General features: G+C 42.7%; 2 protein-coding genes across 5 annotated transcripts in view; one reads left to right on the top strand and one right to left on the bottom strand.

The window, feature by feature from the left end:
- The window catches only part of DCTN5 (dynactin subunit 5), a 30716-nt gene extending 15794 nt beyond the window's left edge, over positions 1–14922 (bottom strand). For 2 of the 3 annotated variants that reach the window (XR_009214162.1, XM_032157127.2), the window contains exons 1-2: positions 14684–14839; positions 13243–13311 (exon numbers count right to left, since the gene is read on the bottom strand). Coding sequence is in view for 2 of the 3 variants with exons in the window: in XM_032157127.2 (XP_032013018.1) it covers positions 13243–13311; positions 14684–14731 (117 nt within the window). In the remaining variant the exon portion in view is untranslated. Of the gene's footprint in view, positions 1–4744; positions 5524–13242; positions 13312–14683 lie in introns of those variants that run through there. The other variant, XM_032157128.2, reaches the window with a different exon arrangement.
- Positions 14923–14963: 41 nt separating this feature from the next.
- PALB2 (partner and localizer of BRCA2) overlaps positions 14964–18849 on the top strand; it is a 35272-nt gene continuing 31386 nt past the window's right edge. Inside the window, exons 1-3 of one of the 2 annotated variants that reach the window (XM_032157126.2) lie at positions 14964–15164; positions 18162–18221; positions 18339–18441. In XM_032157126.2, the coding sequence (XP_032013017.1) occupies positions 15117–15164; positions 18162–18221; positions 18339–18441 (211 nt within the window). In that variant the 5' untranslated portion in view covers positions 14964–15116. Of the gene's footprint in view, positions 16030–18161; positions 18222–18338; positions 18442–18849 lie in introns of both variants that reach the window. The other variant, XM_032157125.2, reaches the window with a different exon arrangement.

Here is an 18849-nt window from a genome sequence, read left to right as displayed (position 1 = left end):
AGGAAGTACTGGAGTTTTTACAATATTAACATGATAACAGTGATACTCTACTCATTTTTGTTTGTTTATAGAGACAGGGTCTCGCTCTGTCACCCAGGCTGGAGTGCAGTGGCATGATCATAGCTCACTGTAACCCTGAACTCCTGGGCTCAAGAGATCCTTCTGTCTCAGCCTCCAAGTAGCTGGGACTACAGGAGCATGCCACTAGACCTGGCTAATTTTTCTTTTCATTTTTTGTAGAGACATGGTTTTGCTGTGTTGCCCAGGCTGGTCACAAATGCCTGGCCTCAAGTAATTCTCTCACTTCAGCCTCCCAAGTGCTAGGATTGCAATTGTGAGCCACCATGCCCCACCTCTACTGAATTTTTAAGTCCTTAAGAATTATTAAGACACACTGAAGTATTTGTGGGTGAAATAATATGACATTTGCAATTTGTTTTAAAATACTCCAGCCGGGAATGGTGGCTCATGCCTGTAATTCTAGTACTTTGGGAGGCTGATGCAGGAGGACTGCTTGAGCCCAAGAGGTCGAGATCAGCCTGGGCAACATGGCGAAACCCTATCTTTACAAAAAATACAAAAATTAGCCAGATATGGTGGTGCGCACCCATAGTCCCAGCTACTCAGGAGTCTGAGGTGGGGGGATTGTCTGAGCATGCGGAGGTCGAGGCTGCGGTGAGCTGAGATCACGCCACTGCACTCCTACCTGGGTGACAGAGCGAGACTGTGCCTCAAAAAAAAAAAAAATTAAGCAGGGCATGGTGGCATGTGCCTATAGTCCCAGCTACACCAGAGGCTGAGGCGGGAGGATCACCAGGAATTCAAGGCTACAATGAGCTATGATAGTGCCACTTGCTGCACTCCAGCCTGGGCAGCAGAGTAAGACTCTGTCTCAGAAAAAGAAAAAATAAATAAGTAAGAATAAAAAACTCTAGCCTTCCCTACCCCACCCTAGTCAAACTAGGACTGAGTTTAGAGGGTGAGTTTAGAGATGAAGCAAAAATGTCAGAATATTGCTAATTATGGAAGCTGGTAAATGAGTTTATGGGAATTCATTATATATCCTCTCTACTTCTGTACATGTCTTAAAAGTTTCATGATAATATTTAGCTATAAAAAGGAAAAAAATAATAATCTGCTACTATATGCAACAAGATGGATACATCTCAAAAACATTACGCTGCGTGAAAAAATCTTGACATAAAAGAGTATATGATTCTAACCCAGATATCCATGAATGGGCGAATGGATAAAGAAAATGTGATATATATCGCTTCTTGGCCTTTTGGCTAAGATCAAGTGAAGAAAATATAGTATATATACATAACGGAATATTATTCAGTCGTAAAAAAGAATGAAATCCTGTCATTTGCAGCAACATGGATGGAACTGGAGGTTATTATATTAAATGAAATAAGCCAAGCACAGAAAGACAAATATCACATGTTCTCACTCATATGTGGGCACTAAAAAAGTAGATTTCAACACAGAGAGTTGACTGGTGGTTACCAGAGGCCAAGAAGGGTAGGAGGAAAGAGGAGGGGTTGATTAATGGGCACAGATATACAGCTTGATAGAAGAAATAAGACCTAGAATTTGATAGGTCAGTAGGGTGACTATAGTTTACAGTAATCTATTATGTATTTCGAAATAGCTAGAAGGAAATAATTTTTTTTTAACTTTTAAGTTCAGGGGTACATATGCAGGTTTGTTACATAGGAAAACGTGTCATGGAGGTTTGTTGTACACATTATTTCATCAGCCAGGTATAAAGCCTAGTATCCATTAGTTATTTTTCCTGATCCTTTCCCTCCTGCACCATCCCAACTCCCCGCTCCTATAGGCCCCAGTGTGTGTTGTTCCCCTCTATGTGTCCATGTGTTCTCATCATTTAGCCTCCAGCTCCATCCATGTCCCTGCAAAAAACATGATCTCATTCTTTTTTATGGCTGCACTGTATTCCATGGTGTACGTGTACCACATTTTCTTTATCCAGTCTATCATTGATGAGCATTTAGGTTGATTCCATGTCTTTGCTATTGTGAACAGTGTTGCAATGAATATATGTGTGCATATGTCTTTATAATAGAATGATTTATATTCCTTTGGGTATATACCCAGTAATGGGATTGCTGGGTCAAATGGTATTTCTGTCTTTAGGTCTCTGAGGAATCACCACACTGTCTTCCACAATGGTTACACTCCCACTAACAGTATGTAAGCGTTCCTTTTTCTCCACAACCTCACCAGCATCTGTTATTTTTTGACTTTTTAATAACAGCTATGCTGGCTGGTGTGAGACAGTATCTCATGGTTTTGATTTGCACTTCTCTAATGATCAGTGACAAAAAGTTGAGCTTTTTGTCATGATTATTGTATGTCTTCTTTTGAAAAGTGTCTGTTCATGTCCTTTGCCCACTTTTTAAATGGGGTTGTTTTCTACTTGTAAATTTGTTTAATTCCTTTAGATGCTGGATATTAGACCTTTGTCAGATGCATAGTTTGCAAAAATTTTCTCCCATTCTGTAGGATGTCTGTTTACTCTGTTAATAGTTTCTTTCGCTGTGCAGAAGCTCTTTAGTTTAATCAGATCTCATTTGTCAACTTTCGCTTTGTTGCAATTGCTTTTGGCATCTTCATCATGAAATCTTTGCCTGTGCCTATGTCCTGAATGGTACTGGTTAGGTTGTCTTCCAGGATTTTTACAGTTTTGGGTTTTACATTTAAGTCTTTAATCCATCTTGAGTTGATTTTTCTATATGGTGTAAGGAAGGGGCCCAGTTTCAATTTTCTCCATATGGCTAGCCAGTTATCCAAGCACCATTTATTGAATAGAGAATCCTTTCCCTCATTGCTTGTTTTTGGCAGGTTTGGTGAAGATGAGATAGTTGTAGGTGTGTGGTCTTATTTCTGGGTTCTCTATTCTGTTCCATTGTTCTGTGTCTGTTCTTGTACCAGCAACGCGCTGTTTTGGTTACTGTAGCCCTGTAGTACAGTTTGAAGTCAGGTAGCGTGATAACTCCAACTTTGTTCTTTTTGCTCAAGATTGCCTTGACTACTCTAGAAGGAAATAATTTCATTGTTTCTAGCATAAAGACAAATATTTAAGGTGATGAATACCAATTACACTGATTTTTTATTTTTTCATTTTTTGGAGGACAGGGTCTCACTCTGCCGCCCAGGCTGGACTGCAGTGGTGCTATCACGGCTCACTGCAGCCTCGACCTCCCAGGCTCAAGTGATCCCCCCTGCTCAGCTTCCCAAGCAGCTGGGACCACAGGTGTGCACCACCAAGCCCAGCTAATTTTTTTTATTTGTAGAGATGGGGGTCTCCCTATGTTGCCCAGGCTGGTTTTGAAATCCTGGGCTCAAGAGATCTTCCCACCTTGGCCTCTGAAAGTACTGGGATTACAGGTATGGGCCACCACGTCTGGCCAAAACCAATCTTATCTTTATAAATTTTATACATGTATTAAATTATCATGTGCCCCCAAAATACATATATCTATATCAATGAAAAATTATTTTTAAAAAGGGCTTTTGATTCTAATTATATGAAACTTCAGAAAATGCACAACTAATCTATATTAGTTTTATATTGGTGGTTGCCTGGGGCAAGGGTACAAGGGTAGAGGATTGACTGCAAAGGGGCACAAGGAAACTAGAGTAATAGAAATGTATTCTATATCTTGATTGTAGTAGTGGTTGCATAGATGTACCCATCAGTCAAAACTTGTCAAACTGCACACTCAAAATGGATACATTTATTGTATGCAAATTATACCTCAATAAAGATGATTGGTTTCAGTTCCATAATAAAATGTTTAAAAAGAAAAGAAGGAAGAGGATCTATATGACTTGGTGACTGTTCGGCTGTTGGGAGGTAAGACAGAGAATTTACAATAAGGTAAGCAATTATGAGGATTACCAATTAAATTTTGAAATGTTGAATTTGAGAGAGCTATGGGATGATCAATAGGCAGTTGTAAATAAAGGTCTGAGGTCAAGGACAGAAGGTCAGGCTAGGGAGGTAGGTGGGGAACTCCTGACATATAGGTGAATTTATCACTAGCCTGAACACCTGACTCTGAAGAATACCAAAAAAGAAATAGACACATACCTGGAAAAGCTTACTAATCTCAACTGCATACGTATAGTCTACAAAACTTGTACTCATAAAAAAGAACTTCCACATCTGCTGCTGATTATGAAGTATTACAGTTCTTTTGGTTTTCTTTTTTATTTTTATTTTTTGAGATGGAGTCTTACTCTGTTGCTCAGGCTGGGGCGCAGTGGTGTGATCTCACCTCACTACAACCTCTGCCTCCCAGGTTCAAGTGATTCTCTTGCCTCAGCCTCCTGAGTAGCTGGGATTACAGGCGCATGCCATCACACTCAGCTAATTTTTGTATTTTTAGTAGAGATGGGGTTTCACCATGATGGCCAGGCTGCTCTCAAACTCCTGACCTCAGGTAATCCGCCCGCCTTGGTCTCGCAAAGTGCTGGGATTACAGGCATAAGCCACAGTGCCCAGCCACTTTGGTTTTCAAAAGATGTACTCTTCAAGCTTAAAGAGATTATCTATTTCTAATATGAACTTCCTCCATCTAAGAGTCTTAATTTACTTCAATTATTGTTTTCAGTTTCATGTTTCTACCTACAATCAGAGAAAATGGCTTCCTTTTCTTTTGGAGGAAAACAGAATTCCAGAAGTTCTGGGTATTTGGTGATGGTGGTTGTTTTATTGTGTTTTAAGTAAGTACAACAAGCTTAATCTGGAAATAAAGAACATCCACATAAGACTGTTTGTCAGCCTAAACTATACACCAACTGAAGAAGCAAACACACACAAAGGAAGTAAATTGTATCACAGGTGGTCAGAGAAATTTAGGAAGATGGACTCAAATCTTGGTTTCCTATTTCACAAGGAGTAGTGCTGAGGAAGAGAAGTCAGATTCAAAACAGAGGCAACGGGGTGTTAAAATGAAAGAAGGTGGCTGCCCTTCAGAGAAGCAAATGAAAGGAGGTGGCTGCCCTTCACAGAAGCAAAGCAAAGAGTTCACTGAACTCAACAATGGGCAAGGCAGAGGTAGCAAAGTGGAGGTTGAAGGACTATACTTGCAAACCTGTATCATTTGGCTCATAGGCATTTTTATTATTTATTTCTTTTAATTTTTTTTTAGCTATCTCCTACAGGAAGGACATGTGGCATTTTAACAAATCATTTAAAATTAAACATTAGTATTTGAGTAGTGGAACATCTTGCATTTTAAAAAGTGAGATTTCCAGTTGCTTTTGAAAAAGAAACAGAAGCTCTGGAAAGCTGATTGTTGCCACGTGGGCCTGTATTCCCACACAGTAACAACCAGCTTGGGCTTAGATTGGTCACATTCTCCAATGCACCAGGCCCCACCACTCCCTATTGTTCACACTCAGTCTTACTGACTCATCTGATCTCTTTCTATCCCTGCAGGCACTGTGACATCTGATATATGGGCTCGGGAAAACAGAAATGACAAAGTTCTGAAAGACAAGGGATAGAAATATAAATGGATTGTTCATAATAGCAAACTAGAAACAAAATTAACTTTCCACCAATAGGAGGGTGGATAAGTGGAATTGTACACAACAGTGAAAATGCACAGACCGGCCAGCCGGGTGCAGTGACTCATGCCTGTAATCCCAGCACTTTGGGAGGCCAAGGTGAGCAATCACCTGAGGTCGGGAGTTCGAGACCATACTGGCCAACATGGTGAAACTCGGTCTCTACTAAAAATACAAAAAAAAAAAAAAAAAAAAAAATTAGCCAGGTGTGGTGGGAGGAAGAGGTGGTGTGTGGGGAGGGAGGGAGGCAGGAGAATCGCTTGAACCTGGGAGGCGGAGGTTGCAGTGAGTCAAGATCGCACCATTGCACTCCAGCCTGGGCAATAAGAGCAAAACTCCATCTTAAAAAAAAAGAAAAGAAAAGAAAAGAAAATGCATAGACCACAATGAATGTTAGAAATAAAAGCTGAATACCGCCCAAAGCAGTCTGCAGACTCAATGCAATCTTAACAAAATAACAATGAGATTCTTCACAAAAATAGAAAAAAGATCCTAAAATTCGCAGAGACTCTGAATAGCCAAAGTAATCCTGAACAAAAAGAACACAGCTGAAGGGGGCATCACACTGCCAGACTTAAAAATATACTGCAATGCTACAGTAATCAAAATAGCATAATACTGGCATTAAAAAAAAGACACATAGGCCAATGGAACAGAATAGAACCTAGAAATTAATCCACATATCTATAGCTAGCTGATTTTTGACAAAGGTGACGAGAACATTCATCTGGAAAAGGACAATCTCTTCAATAAATGGTGCTGGGAAAATAGCATATCCATAAGCAAAAGTAGACCCCACACCTGTCACCCTACACAAAAATCAACTCAAAATGAATTCTTTTTTTTTTTTTTAGATAGAGTCTCACTCTGTTGCCCAGCCTGGAGTGCAGTGGCACCATCTCGACTCCCTACAACCTCTGCCTCCTAGGTTCAAGTGATTCTCATGCCTCAGCCTCCTGAGTAGCTGGGATTACAAGCATGTGCCACCACACCCAGCTAATTTTTTCTATTTTTAGTAAAGATGGGTTTCACCACGTTGGCAAGGCTGGTTTTGAACTCCTGCCCTCAAGTGATCCGCCCGCCTTGGCCTCCTGAAGAGCTGAGATTACAGGCGTGAGCCACTGTGCCTGGTCTATAACCCAACATGAATTAAAGACCTAAATGAAGGCCTGGGACTGTAAACTACTAGAAGAAAACATAGGGGAAATGCTTAAAGACACTAGTCTTGGAAAAGATGAGTAAGACTTCAAAAGCAGAGACAACAAAAGCAAATAAACAAATGGGATTATATCAAACTAAAATGATCCTGCACAGCATAGGAAACAATCAACAGAATGAAAATATGGCAGAACATGTCTTCAAACTATTCTTCAAAGACAGAATATATTAATACAAGGAACTCAAACATCTTAACTGCAAAAAAACTCAAACAATCTGATTTTTTAAATGGGCAAATGATTTGAACAGACATTTCTCAAAAGACATACTAATGGCCAACAAATATATATTTTAAAATGTTCACTAAACATCACTAATCAGCCAGGCACGGTGGCTCATGCCTGTAATCCCAGCATTTTGGGAGGCTGAGGCAGGTGGATCACTTGAGGTCAGGAGTTCGAGACCAGCCTGCCCAATATGGTGAAACCTCGTCTCTACTAAAAATACAAAAAAAAATTAGCCAGCATGGTGGTGTGCGCCTGTAGTCCCAGCAGGGACAGGAGAATTGCTTGAACCCGGGAGGCAGAGGTTGCAGTGAGCTGACATCACGCCACTGCACTCCAGCATGGGCAATGGAGCGGGGCTCTGTCTCAAAAAACAAACAAACAAAAAATCACTAGTCATAGGGAAGGGCGAATTAAGACCACAATGAGGTACCATCTCACCACAGTTTAGGATGCTTATCATAAAGACAAAAAATAACAAATACTAGTGAGGATTTGGAGAAAAGGAAATTCTTATACATTGTTGGTGGGATGTAAACTAGTACAGCCACTATGGAGAACAGTATGAAGGTTCCTAAAAAAACTACAAATAGGGCCAGCTGTGGTGGCCCACACCTGTAATCCCAGTACTTTGGGAGGCCGAGGCAGGCAGAATACCTGAGGTCAGGAGTTCGAGACCAGCCTGGCCAACATGGTTAAACCCCATCTCTATTAAAAATACAAAAATTGGCCAGACATAGTGGTGTGCACCTGTAATCCCAGCTATTCAGGAGATTGAGGCATGAGAATCACTTCAACCAAGGACGTAGAGATTGCAGTGAGTTGACATCACACCACTGCACTTCAGCCTGACACAGCGAGACGCTGTCTCTAAAAAAAAGAAAAAAAATTAGCCGGCAATGGTGGTGCATGCCCGTAGTACAAGCTACTTGGGAAACTGAGGTGGGAGGTTCGCCTGAGCCTGGCCTGGAAGGTCAACGCTGCAGCGAACTATGATTGTGCCACTGCATTCTAGCCTGGGCAACAAAGTGAGACCCTATCTCAAAAAAATTAACTAACAAATAAATTAAACAAATAAATAAAGATTTTTAAAATAAAAATAAATCACAGGAAACCAAGTTAAACAATATATATTATTTAGGGATATGTGGAAAATTTGTTTAAATAATAAAGAATTTATAAGACACAAGATCAGGACAGCAGTTTTCTCTTGGAGGGTGGCAAAAATAGGAATGGGGAAGAACATAAAAATAGTACTTATTGTCTATAGATTATGTTCCAATTCTTCAGTTGGGTATAGGGTTCACTGGTGTTGATTTAATTTTATGCTTTATGACATATATGTCACATATATTCTTTTGTATACCCAAAATATTGCCAAATTAAACATCTTTAAAAAGCAAAAGGCAGCCAGGCGTGGTGGCTCACGCCTGTAATCCAAGCACTTTCGGAGGCTGAGGCGGGCAGATCGCCTGAGGTCAGGAGTTCAAGACCAGCCTAGCCAACATGGTAAAACCCCGTCTCTACTAAAAATACAAAAATTAGCCGGGCATGGAGGCATGCACCTGTAATACCAGGTACTGGGGAGGCTGAGGCAGGACAATTGCTTGAACCTGGGAAGTGGAGGCTGCAGTGAGCCAAGATCCCGCCACTACACTCCAGCCTGGGCAACAGGGCAATACTCCATCACCCTCCCAAAAAAAGAATTAAAAAAAAAAAAAAAAAGCAAACGGCTCTCAATAGGCAAAACAATCTTATAAAAGAACAAACATGGAAGACTCATAATTCATGATTAAAAACTTATTATAGTAGGCCGAGTGCAGTGGTTCACACCTGTAATCCCACTACTTTGGTAGGCCAAGACGGGTGGATCACCTGAGGTCAGGAGTTCGAGACCAGCCTGACCAAAATGGTGAAACCCTGTCTCTAGCATGGTGGCATGCATCTGTAATTTCAGCTATTCAGGAGGCTGAGGCAAGAGAATTGCTTGAACCTGACAGACGGAAGTTGTAGTAAGCTGAGATCGTGCCACTGCACTCCAGCCTGGGTGACAGAGCAAGACTCTGTCTCAAAAAAAAAAAAAGAAAACCAGAAAACCTATTACAAAGCTATGGTAATCAAAACAGTGCAGTGTTCCATAAAGATAATCATACAGACCAACCAAATAGAATTGAGAGTCCACAAATAAATCCATTTGTCTATGACCAATTGATTTTCTAGAAGAGTGCCAAGACCATTCAACAGGGAAAGAATAGTATTTTCAACAAACGGTGCCAGGATAACTGTATTTCTACATTCAAAAGAACTAAGTTAGACCCCTACCTCAAACCATATAAAAAAATTAACTCAAGCCGGGTACAGTGGTTCATGCCTGTAACCCCGGCACTTTGGGATGCCGAGGCTGGCAGATCACCTGAGGTCGGGAGTTTGAGACCAGCCTGACCAATATGGAGAAACCCTGTCTCTACTAAAAATACAAAATTAGTAAGCCATAGTGGCGCATGCCTGTAATCTCAGCTACTCAGGAGGCTGAGGGAGGAGAATCACTTGAACCCAGGAGGCAGAGGTTGCAGTGAGCTGAGATCGCACTACTGCACTCCAGCCTGGACAACGAGAGGGAAACTCCGTCTCAAAAAAAATAATAATAATAATTAACTCAAAATGGATCAACGACCTAAACACAAGCACTAAGACCATTAACACTCTTAGAAGAAAACACGGCAGTAAATTTTCATGGCATAAGTTTGGATTCTTAATATGACACTGAAAACACAAGCAACAAAAGAAAAAACATATAAACCAGACTTCAAAATTAAAGACTTTTGAGTATCAAAGGGATGCACAAAATCTACAGAAAGGAAGAAAGCATTTGCAAATCATATATCTGATAAGTGTTTAATATCCAGAATACATAAAGAACTCCTAAAACACAGTAAGAAAAAGACAACACAATATAAAAATAGGCAAAGGACTGAACAGACATTTCTCTAAAGAAGATATACAGATGACCAATAAGCAACATTCAAAGATGTTCAACATCATTAGTCATTAAGGAAATACAAATCAAAACCACAATGAGATACCATTTTATACCCCCTTGGATGGCCATAATCCAAAAAAAACAGAAAATAACTAGTGTTGGTAAAGATGTGGAGAAACTGGAACCCTGCACAATGCTGGTGGAAATGTAAAATGGTGTAGCCATTTCAGAAACAAGTTTGTCAGTTTCCCAAAAAGTTAAACATAGACTCACCATTTGTCCCGGCAATCATACTCTTTTGTATATACCAAACATTGCCAAATTAAGTATTGAGTATATACACTCCTAGGTATATACTCAAAAAAACTGAAGACAGGGACGCAAACAGATACTTGCACATCAGTGTTCACTGCAGCATTATTCACAATAGCCAAAGGGTAGAAACAATCCAAGTGCCTATATGAAATGTGGCATATACATACAACGGAGTATTACTCCGCTGTGGAAAGGAATGAAGTTCTGACGTGCTTTAACAAGGATGAACCTTGAAAACCTTACGCTAAGTGAAATAAGCCAGACAAAAAGGACAAATATTGTATGATTCCACTTATATAAAATATCAAGAATAGGCAAATTCATAGAGACAGAAAGTAGATTCAGGCCATCAGCAACGGAAGGAAGTAGGGAATGGGCATTTATTCCTTAATGTGTAGAGTTTTTATTTGGGGTGATGAAAAAGTTTTGGAAATGGATAGTGGAGATGGTTGTACAACATTGTGAATGTAATTAATGCAATTAATTGTACACTTAAAAATTGGTAAGGCTGGGTGCAGTGGCTCATGCCTGTAATTCCAGCACTTTGGAAGGCCAAGGAGGGCAGATCACCTGAGGTTGGGAGTTTGAGTCCAGCCTGATCAACATAGAGAAACTCCGCCTCTATTAAAAATATAAAATTGGCTGGGCGTGGTGGCACATGCCTGTAATCCCAGCTACTGGGGAGCCTGAGGCAGGAGAATCACTTGAACCTGGGAGGTGGATGTTGTGGTGAGCCAAGATCGTGCCATTGCACTCCAGCCTGGGCAACAAGAGCGAAACTGTGTATGGGAAAAAAATATATATATACACATATATATATATTTATATATATATACACATATATATATTTATATATATACACATATATATATTTTTTATATATACATATATATTTTAAAAATTATATTTTATATATATACATATATTATATTATATAATAATTATTATTACACCATATATATTTTTTTATAATATATTTTAATATACACATTTATTTTATATAATATATATTATTTTATTATATATATGGTGCAGTGGCTCACGCTTGTAATCCCAGTACTTTGGGAGGCCAAGGCAGGTGGATCACTTGAGGCCAAGAGTTTGAGACCAGCCTGGCCAACGTGGCAAAACCCTGTCTCTACTAAAAATACAAAAATTAGCCCAGTGTAGTGGCGTGCACCTATAGTCCCAGCTACACGAGAGGCTGAGGCATGAGAATCCCTGAAGCCAAGAGGTGGAGGTTGTAGAGACTGAGATGGTGCCACTTCACTCCAGCCTGGGTGATTGTCTCAAATAATAAAAATTTTTAAAAAATTGTTAAAATGGCAAATTGTTATATATAGTCCACCATAAGAAAAAAAATCTTGGGCCAGGCGCGGTGGCTCATGCCTGTAATCCCAGCACTTTGGGAGGCTGAAGTGGATGGATCATCTGAGGTCAGGAGTTCGAGACCAGCCTGGCCAACATGGTGAAACCCTGTCTCTGCTAAAAATACAAAAATTAGGCCGGGCGCGGTGGCTCATGCCTGTAATCCCAGCACTTTGGGAGGCTGAGGTGGGCAGATCACGAGCTCAGGAGATTGAGACCATCCTGGCTAACATGGTGAAACCCCGTCTCTAATAAAAATACAAAAAATTAGCCAGGCATGGTGGCGGGTGCCTGTAGTCCTAGCTACTCAGGAGGCTGAGGCAGGAGAATGGCATGAACCTGGGAGCAGAGTTTACAGTGAGCCGAGATCGCACCACTGCACTCCAGACTGGGCAACAGCGTGAGACTCCGTCTCAAAAAAAAAAAAAAAAAAAAAAAAAGAAACAGTATGTCTGAGCAGCAATTACTGAATTATATTTCTTTTCCACTTAATTCCTTGGTATGATAGGCTTAATGGAGACTAATTATCTTCTACTGAAAATATTTGTGATCTCTTGGTTATAATGAGACTATTTTCCTTCTGGAAGTTAGAGATGTAATATTTAAAGAAAAATTAATTTCAAAATTGAGTGTTCCAGATGGCAGGAAAACAACTGTGAACTTCACTGTTTGTCAAGCTCAAATATACCTTGTGATATTTTCTCTTCCAAGTTTATACTTGTCTCTTTGCTATTGTAATTTATTTGGATTACAAGATTCTCAGGCTTTCAGATTCCACTTTGCATATTTGTCTCATACTTTTAATATATTTTCCAATTGTCACATTCGTTTTAAGAGTTTCAGTTAATAGTGAATTAATTTTTACTAAAGAGATAATTTTATAAGTATTACTTTAGTTTCCACCTTCAAATATTTCATTACCTGTTACACTTTGTGCCCAGTAGTTTAATGCACACTATAATATCGTAAAATAATATTGGTTCTAGGTACCACTGTATTTTGTTCCTGGCATAAAAGAAAAAAGGTTTTCTGTTGCCTCTTATTGAACCTTTTTGCATTCAAGAGATCCAACTTAGGCTGGGCACAGTGGCTCACGCCTATAATCCCAGCACTTTAGGAGGCCGAGGTGGGTGGATCACTTGAGGGCAGGAGTTCGAGACCAGCCTGGCCAACACGGTGAAACCCTGTCTCTACTAAAAATACAAAATATTAGCCGGGCTTGGTGGCAGGTGCCTGTAATCCCAGCTACTCGGGAGGCTGAGGCAGGAGAACTGGTTGAACCTAGGAGGCGGAGGTTGCAGCGACCTGAGATGGGGCCACTGCACTCCAGCCTGGGCGACAGGGTGAGACTCTGTCTCAAAAAAAAAAAAAAAAAGGAGATCCAACTTAGAGAATAAAAAATTTAAAAACAAGAGAATTAAAAATGTACAACAATAAATGGGAGATATGGCAACATTTTATCTGCCCTGCTATGGTGATAATTAGCAGAAAGCAAGCTAAGGTTTGCAGCCTGGAGCTGGCTTTGTCCCTTACCTTGCCATTGAGAACGATGTTCTGGCTTCCACACAACACTGACTGGCGACTGACTTTGTTCCCAGATGCCTAAAAGAAAACAAGGGAAAACCGGGGAGAGCAAACTTAATAGGTTTCTGGACCACAGGTTTCCATCAAGAAAGTTCATTATTTGAGAGAAAAAAACATAAAGTGTGGTGCTGTCCACAATGGAGTGAGTCCAGGATATCAAAAAAGCAATGATGGATTAGGAAACTATGGCTGAGTGTGGTGGCTCATGCCTGTAATCTCAGCACTTTGAGAGGCTGAGGCAGACGGATCCCTTGAGGCCAGGAGTTCAAGACCAGCCTGGGCAACATAGTGAGACCCCTTCTGCACAAAAAAAATTTTTTTAAATTAGCAGGGCATGGTGGCGCGTGTCTGTAGTCCCAGCTCCTCAGAAGGCTGAGGCTGGAGGATCGCTTGAGCCTGGAAGGCCGAGGCTGCAATGAGCTGTGATTGCGCCACTGCACTCCAGCCTGGGCAATAGAGTGAGACCCTGTCTCAAAAAATAAAAAAATAAAGGAAACTATGGACTCAAGGAATAAACTCATAATTTGAATGTCTATTGCTTGGTGGCATTAGACAGACGCGGATTCAAATTCCACTTCCACACTTGGGCTTTACGGCCTTAAAACGAGGATAATGACTTTATGAGTATCAGAGTTGTGACAAATCAAAGAAAACCAAAATAACAATAGTAACGTTAATTGACCACCTGCCCTGTTTCCAAGATTTTACAAACATATCATGTACTGATCACAAAGAACCAAATCGGCAGGCTGCGGTGGCTCACGCCTATAATCCCAGCACTTTGGGAGGCCGAAGCGGGTCGATCACCTGAGGTCAAGAGTTAGGGACCTGCCTGGCCAACATGGTGAAACCCCGTCTCTACCAAAAAATACAAAAATTAGCCGGGCGTGGTGGCGGGCGCCTGTAATCCCAGCTACTCGAGACGCTGAGGCAGGAGAATCGCTTGAACCCGGGAGGCGGAGGTTGCAGTGAGCAGAGATCGCGCCACTGCCCTCAGGCCTGGGCGACACAGAGAGTCTCCGCCTCCCCACCCCCCTCCTCAAAAAAAAAGAACCCAATCGTTTTTAGCGCAAGTTAACAGATTACAAAAGGCAATGTAAAAGGGCCCGAAGTCCGAGCTGTAATTCATATGAACAGGATGGGACTTGTCCTATCCTCCTGAAGGCACTTTATCCCTATGAGAAAATCAGGAATAAATACAAAAGGCCTAAACTGGCCATGAGCGGAGTAAACAGCAAAGCCAGACGGTACACGGGGCGTCGCCAGATAATCCGGGACTAACCGCCCAAGGGACAGGGGTGGGTGGGGTAGGGGTAGGTTGGGAACGCCGACCAGGCCTCAAAGGGACGCAGGGTTGGAAAGAGGAGGATAGCTATCTGGACCCGCGCACCGTCTCGATGTACTCAGACTTGTTGTAGAGCAGCTCGCCCAACTCCATGGCCGCCGCCTCCTTCCCTCAGCCCCGGATCCTGTCAGAGTCAATCGGTCAGTCTTTCAGAGATTCCGGCTACTTCCGGCCGCTCCTCCACTTCCGCTCCAGGTGGCCCACTGGGACTCATCGACAGCTCGGTTCTCCTTTAGGCGGCCTCGCTCCACTGCTCGGCCGTCTACTGCTGCGCGTGCGCAGGCTGAATGGTGGATTTAATTGGCCGGAGTTTAGGGCGCGCTTGGCCCGCGTGGGTCAGCTGATCGCGCACTGAGGGTGCGATCCCGGGCTCCCCATTCCTTCTTGGGGCGCCTCCCCGGCCCAGGGCCAACTGGGTCCCGGTGTCGGCAGGCCTGGGGTCGGCGACGGCTGCTCTTTTCGTTCTGTCGCCTGCCCGATGGAAGAGCCTCCCGGGAAGCCCCTCAGCTGTGAGGAGAAGGAAAAGGTGCCAGGGGGTGCGGGAAGGGCGGACGCAGGACTCTGACCCCGCTTTCCCAGGGTTTTAGGCCAGGCTTTGTGTCCTCGGCAGTCCAAGGGCAGCAGTATCGTCTGACCACCCCCTCCTCTTAGGGCTGAGGGGGCGCAGAAAATGAAAATGTGGAAATAGCGTGGTGCTCACGTGGTGGCGTTTAAAGAACAAATTATATTACAGTAGCAGCGCAGTAATACAATGTGTAACACTTTATAGATAAAGCTGTATCGACACCCTTGCTCCTCCCCCCTCCCACACCCTCAATCTTTACTTCTTCCCCTGGACGGCCTCAAGGAAATCTTTTAAGTCTGGTACTTCCAGGTCCTTTCGTGTGCTAGTGTGGGTGGTGGAGGAGGGGCGTATCCCTAACCACCAAAAAGGAATCCTATGTATATTTTTTGGAGAAGGGAATGTTCATAAATGGTATGATCTGAATGGTTCTGCAGGTTCCGTTTTTCATACCCCTGTTTAGCATTCCTGTCAGGACATGTTTATCTACCTTGCTTTCTTTTTTAAGTTCTAGACAGTATGTTGTAGTTTGGAAGTGCCCTCGTTTCGTTTCTTTTTTTTCCTTTTCTGTTTTTCTTCTTTTTTGAGACAGAGTCTCACTCTGCCACCCATGCTGGGGTGCAGTGGCGCGATCTCGGCTCACTGCAACCTCCGCCTCTTGGGATCAAGCGACTCTCCTGCCTCAGTCTCCCGAGTAGCTGGGATCACAGGAACCCGCCACTGCACCTGGCCTTGGAAGTGCCCTTGCTTACTGTACTACTGATAGACTTTTAGGATGTTTCCAGCTTGTGCTGATGTTATTCTTATCCTGGCTTACCTTCTGGTAGAGGTGAGAAAGATCATTTATAAGTAAACAAGATAATCCCCAGACATTGATAAGATTGGTGGGAGGCCAGTCTCCGTGGCTCACGCCTGTAATCCCCGCACTTTGGGAGGCCAGGATGGGCAGATAGCTTGAGCTCAGAGTTTGAGACCAGCCTAGGCAACGTAGTGAAACCCCGTCTCTACTAAAAATACAAAAATTAGCCGGGTGTGGTGACGCCAGCCTGTAGTCCCAGAGGCTCAGGCCTCAGAGGCTGATGCACGAGAATCGCTTGAACCAGGGGACGCTGAGGTTGCAGAGAGCTGCCGAGATCGTGCTACTTCACTCCAGGCTGGACGACAGAGTGAGACTCTGTCTCAAAAAAAAAAATGAAAATTCCATACGGTTGGCAACTTGTCTAGTAGCATGTTTTGCACATAGGTTTTGTTTTGTTTGTTTGTTTTTGAGATGGAGTCTCGCTCTGTCGCCCAGGCTGGAATGCAGTGGCGCGATCTTGGCTCACTGCAACCTCCGCCTCTCAGGTTCAAGCGATTCTCCTGCCTCAGCCTCCCGAGTAGTTGGGATTACAGACGCCCAATACCGCGCCTGGCTAATTTTTGTGTTTTTAGTAGAGACGGGGTTTCTCCATGTTGGCCAGGCTGGTTTCGAACTCCTGACCTCAGGTAATCCTCCTGCCTCGGCCTCCCAAAGTGCTGGGATTACAGGTGTGAGCCACCGCACCCAGCCTCTTTTTTTTTCTTTTTTTTTTTTTTAGACAGAGTCTCGCTCTGCCGCCCAGGCTGGAGTGCAGTGGCATGATCTAGGCCCACGGCAACCTCTGCCTCTGGGTTCAAGCAATTCTCCTGCTTCAGCCTCCTACAGGCACCCCCCACCACACCCGGCTCATTTTTGTATCTTTAGTAGAAGCAGGATTTCACCATGTTGGCCAGGCGGGTCTCGAACGCTTGACCTCAAATGATCCACCCACCTCAACCTCCCAGAGTGTTGGGATTACAGGCATGAGCCACCGCGCCCAGCTGAGTAGGTCTTTTTTTTTTTTTAAAAGCATGTATGGAGGATGGAGATCTTGATGTTTTGTTGGTTGAAAGATGAGTATAGCTAAAAAGTTGCTAAAAAGCAGAAAAACCTAGGCTGGCTTTGCTGCTCAGAGAATCCTTTGAACCAAAGAAGCCAGAGAGACAAGGGAATCTAGGCTTTCAGAGAACAGTAATTTGATTCAGCCCAATTCAGTTATTTATTTAATAAATATTTGTTAAATGCCTACTGTGTGCCTGGCTGGAGATTGAGCAATGATAGCTCCAACCTCACTGGCCTTCTGCGTGTTTCTCAAACGTATGTAGCCTATTCCACTGCAGACCTTTTATATTTGTGGTTCCCTCTGCCTGGGGGTACTGTTCCCTCTGACCTTCCCAAAACTAGCTCCTTCCTCATTCAGTCTTAGGCTCAAATGATAGTCCTCAAAAATGCCTCCCTGACCACTGTAACTAAAGTAGTCCCTGTCAGTAGGCCAGTAACTCTCTCATATCACTGTTTATCTGTGTAGTTATTTTTTTACCTTGTAAAATCATCTGTTTGTTTTCTTATTTATCATCTGTCTCCCTCGCTGTATGCAAATTGCATCTAGAATAGCATCTGGAGCACTAATTGACACATAGTGGGTATCAGTTATTCCAGGTACTAGAGATACCTGGACCATTAACTGATAAATAGAAGATTCATTTGTTGAGTGACTGAGGATGGCAGTCCCTGCTACCTTCAAGGATCTGGATGATGGGGAGAAACAGAGAACATAGTATGAGAATACTGTGGTAAGGAAAGTACAGAGGACTGGTAGAGTGTCTAACCTAGATTTGGAGAAGGACCTAGAAGTCTATCCCAGAGAAATAAAAATCTAAACTAAGGCTTGAGGAATCAGTAGGAATTGGCAAAGGAAGGACATGTTCCAGATGATAGGAACAGGTTATGCAAAGATCCTAAAATGGTCAGAGCTTGGTGCTTTTTGAGAACCAAAAGTAGATTGTTATGGAGCAGTGCTACTCCATGCCTCTTGTCAAGGGACCCCGCCAAGCACTGCATCCCTTCCCTCTGACTCCACCTTTCCCACTTGCCCAGTATTGTTGGTGTTTTTCTTCTTCCAGTTAAAGGAGAAATTAGCATTCTTGAAAAGGGAATACAGCAAGACACTAGCCCGCCTTCAGGTAAGTGAATCGTATTCTCAAATTAAGGTGTTATGGTACAAATAATTTAAAAACAGTTCTTGACTCTATAAAGCTTTAAAGAAAACGTATTTCTGGGGCTGTTTTTGTCTCCTCTAGCGTGCCCAAAGAGCTGAAAAGATTAAGCATTCTATTAAGAAAACAGTAGAAGAACAAGATTGCTTGTCCCAGCAGGAGCTCTCACCGCAGCTAAACCACTCAGGTAAATCTAGACCATTCACTTATGCCTGCTTTATTATTCATTTCCCAGGTATATTTTGGCTATTGTTCTTTTTCCCACAGAGTGAAGATAATGACTAGCAATAGTTGCTTTAATTTTAATTTTATTTTTATTTCTTTGAGACAGAGTCTCACTCTGTCACCCAGGCTGGAGTGCAGTGGCGCAATCTTGGCTCAATACAACCTCCACCTCCCAGGCTCAAGTGATTCTCGTGCCTCAGCCTCCCGAGTAGCTGGGACCACAGGCACGTGCACTACCACACCTGGCTAATTTTTATATTTTTAGTAGAGACGGGGTTTCGCCATGTTGGCCAGGCCGGTCTTGAACCCCTGGCCTCAAGTGATCTGTCTGTCTGGGCCTCCCAAAGTGCTGGGATACAGGTGTGAGCCA

The sequence above is a fragment of the Hylobates moloch genome, unplaced genomic scaffold (assembly GCF_009828535.3).
Source record: "Hylobates moloch isolate HMO894 unplaced genomic scaffold, HMol_V3 SCAFFOLD_6, whole genome shotgun sequence".
Classification (NCBI taxonomy): domain Eukaryota; kingdom Metazoa; phylum Chordata; class Mammalia; order Primates; family Hylobatidae; genus Hylobates; species Hylobates moloch.
The sequence above is the reverse complement of the archived record's forward strand: the minus strand, read 5'-3'. Positions and strand labels throughout refer to the sequence as shown.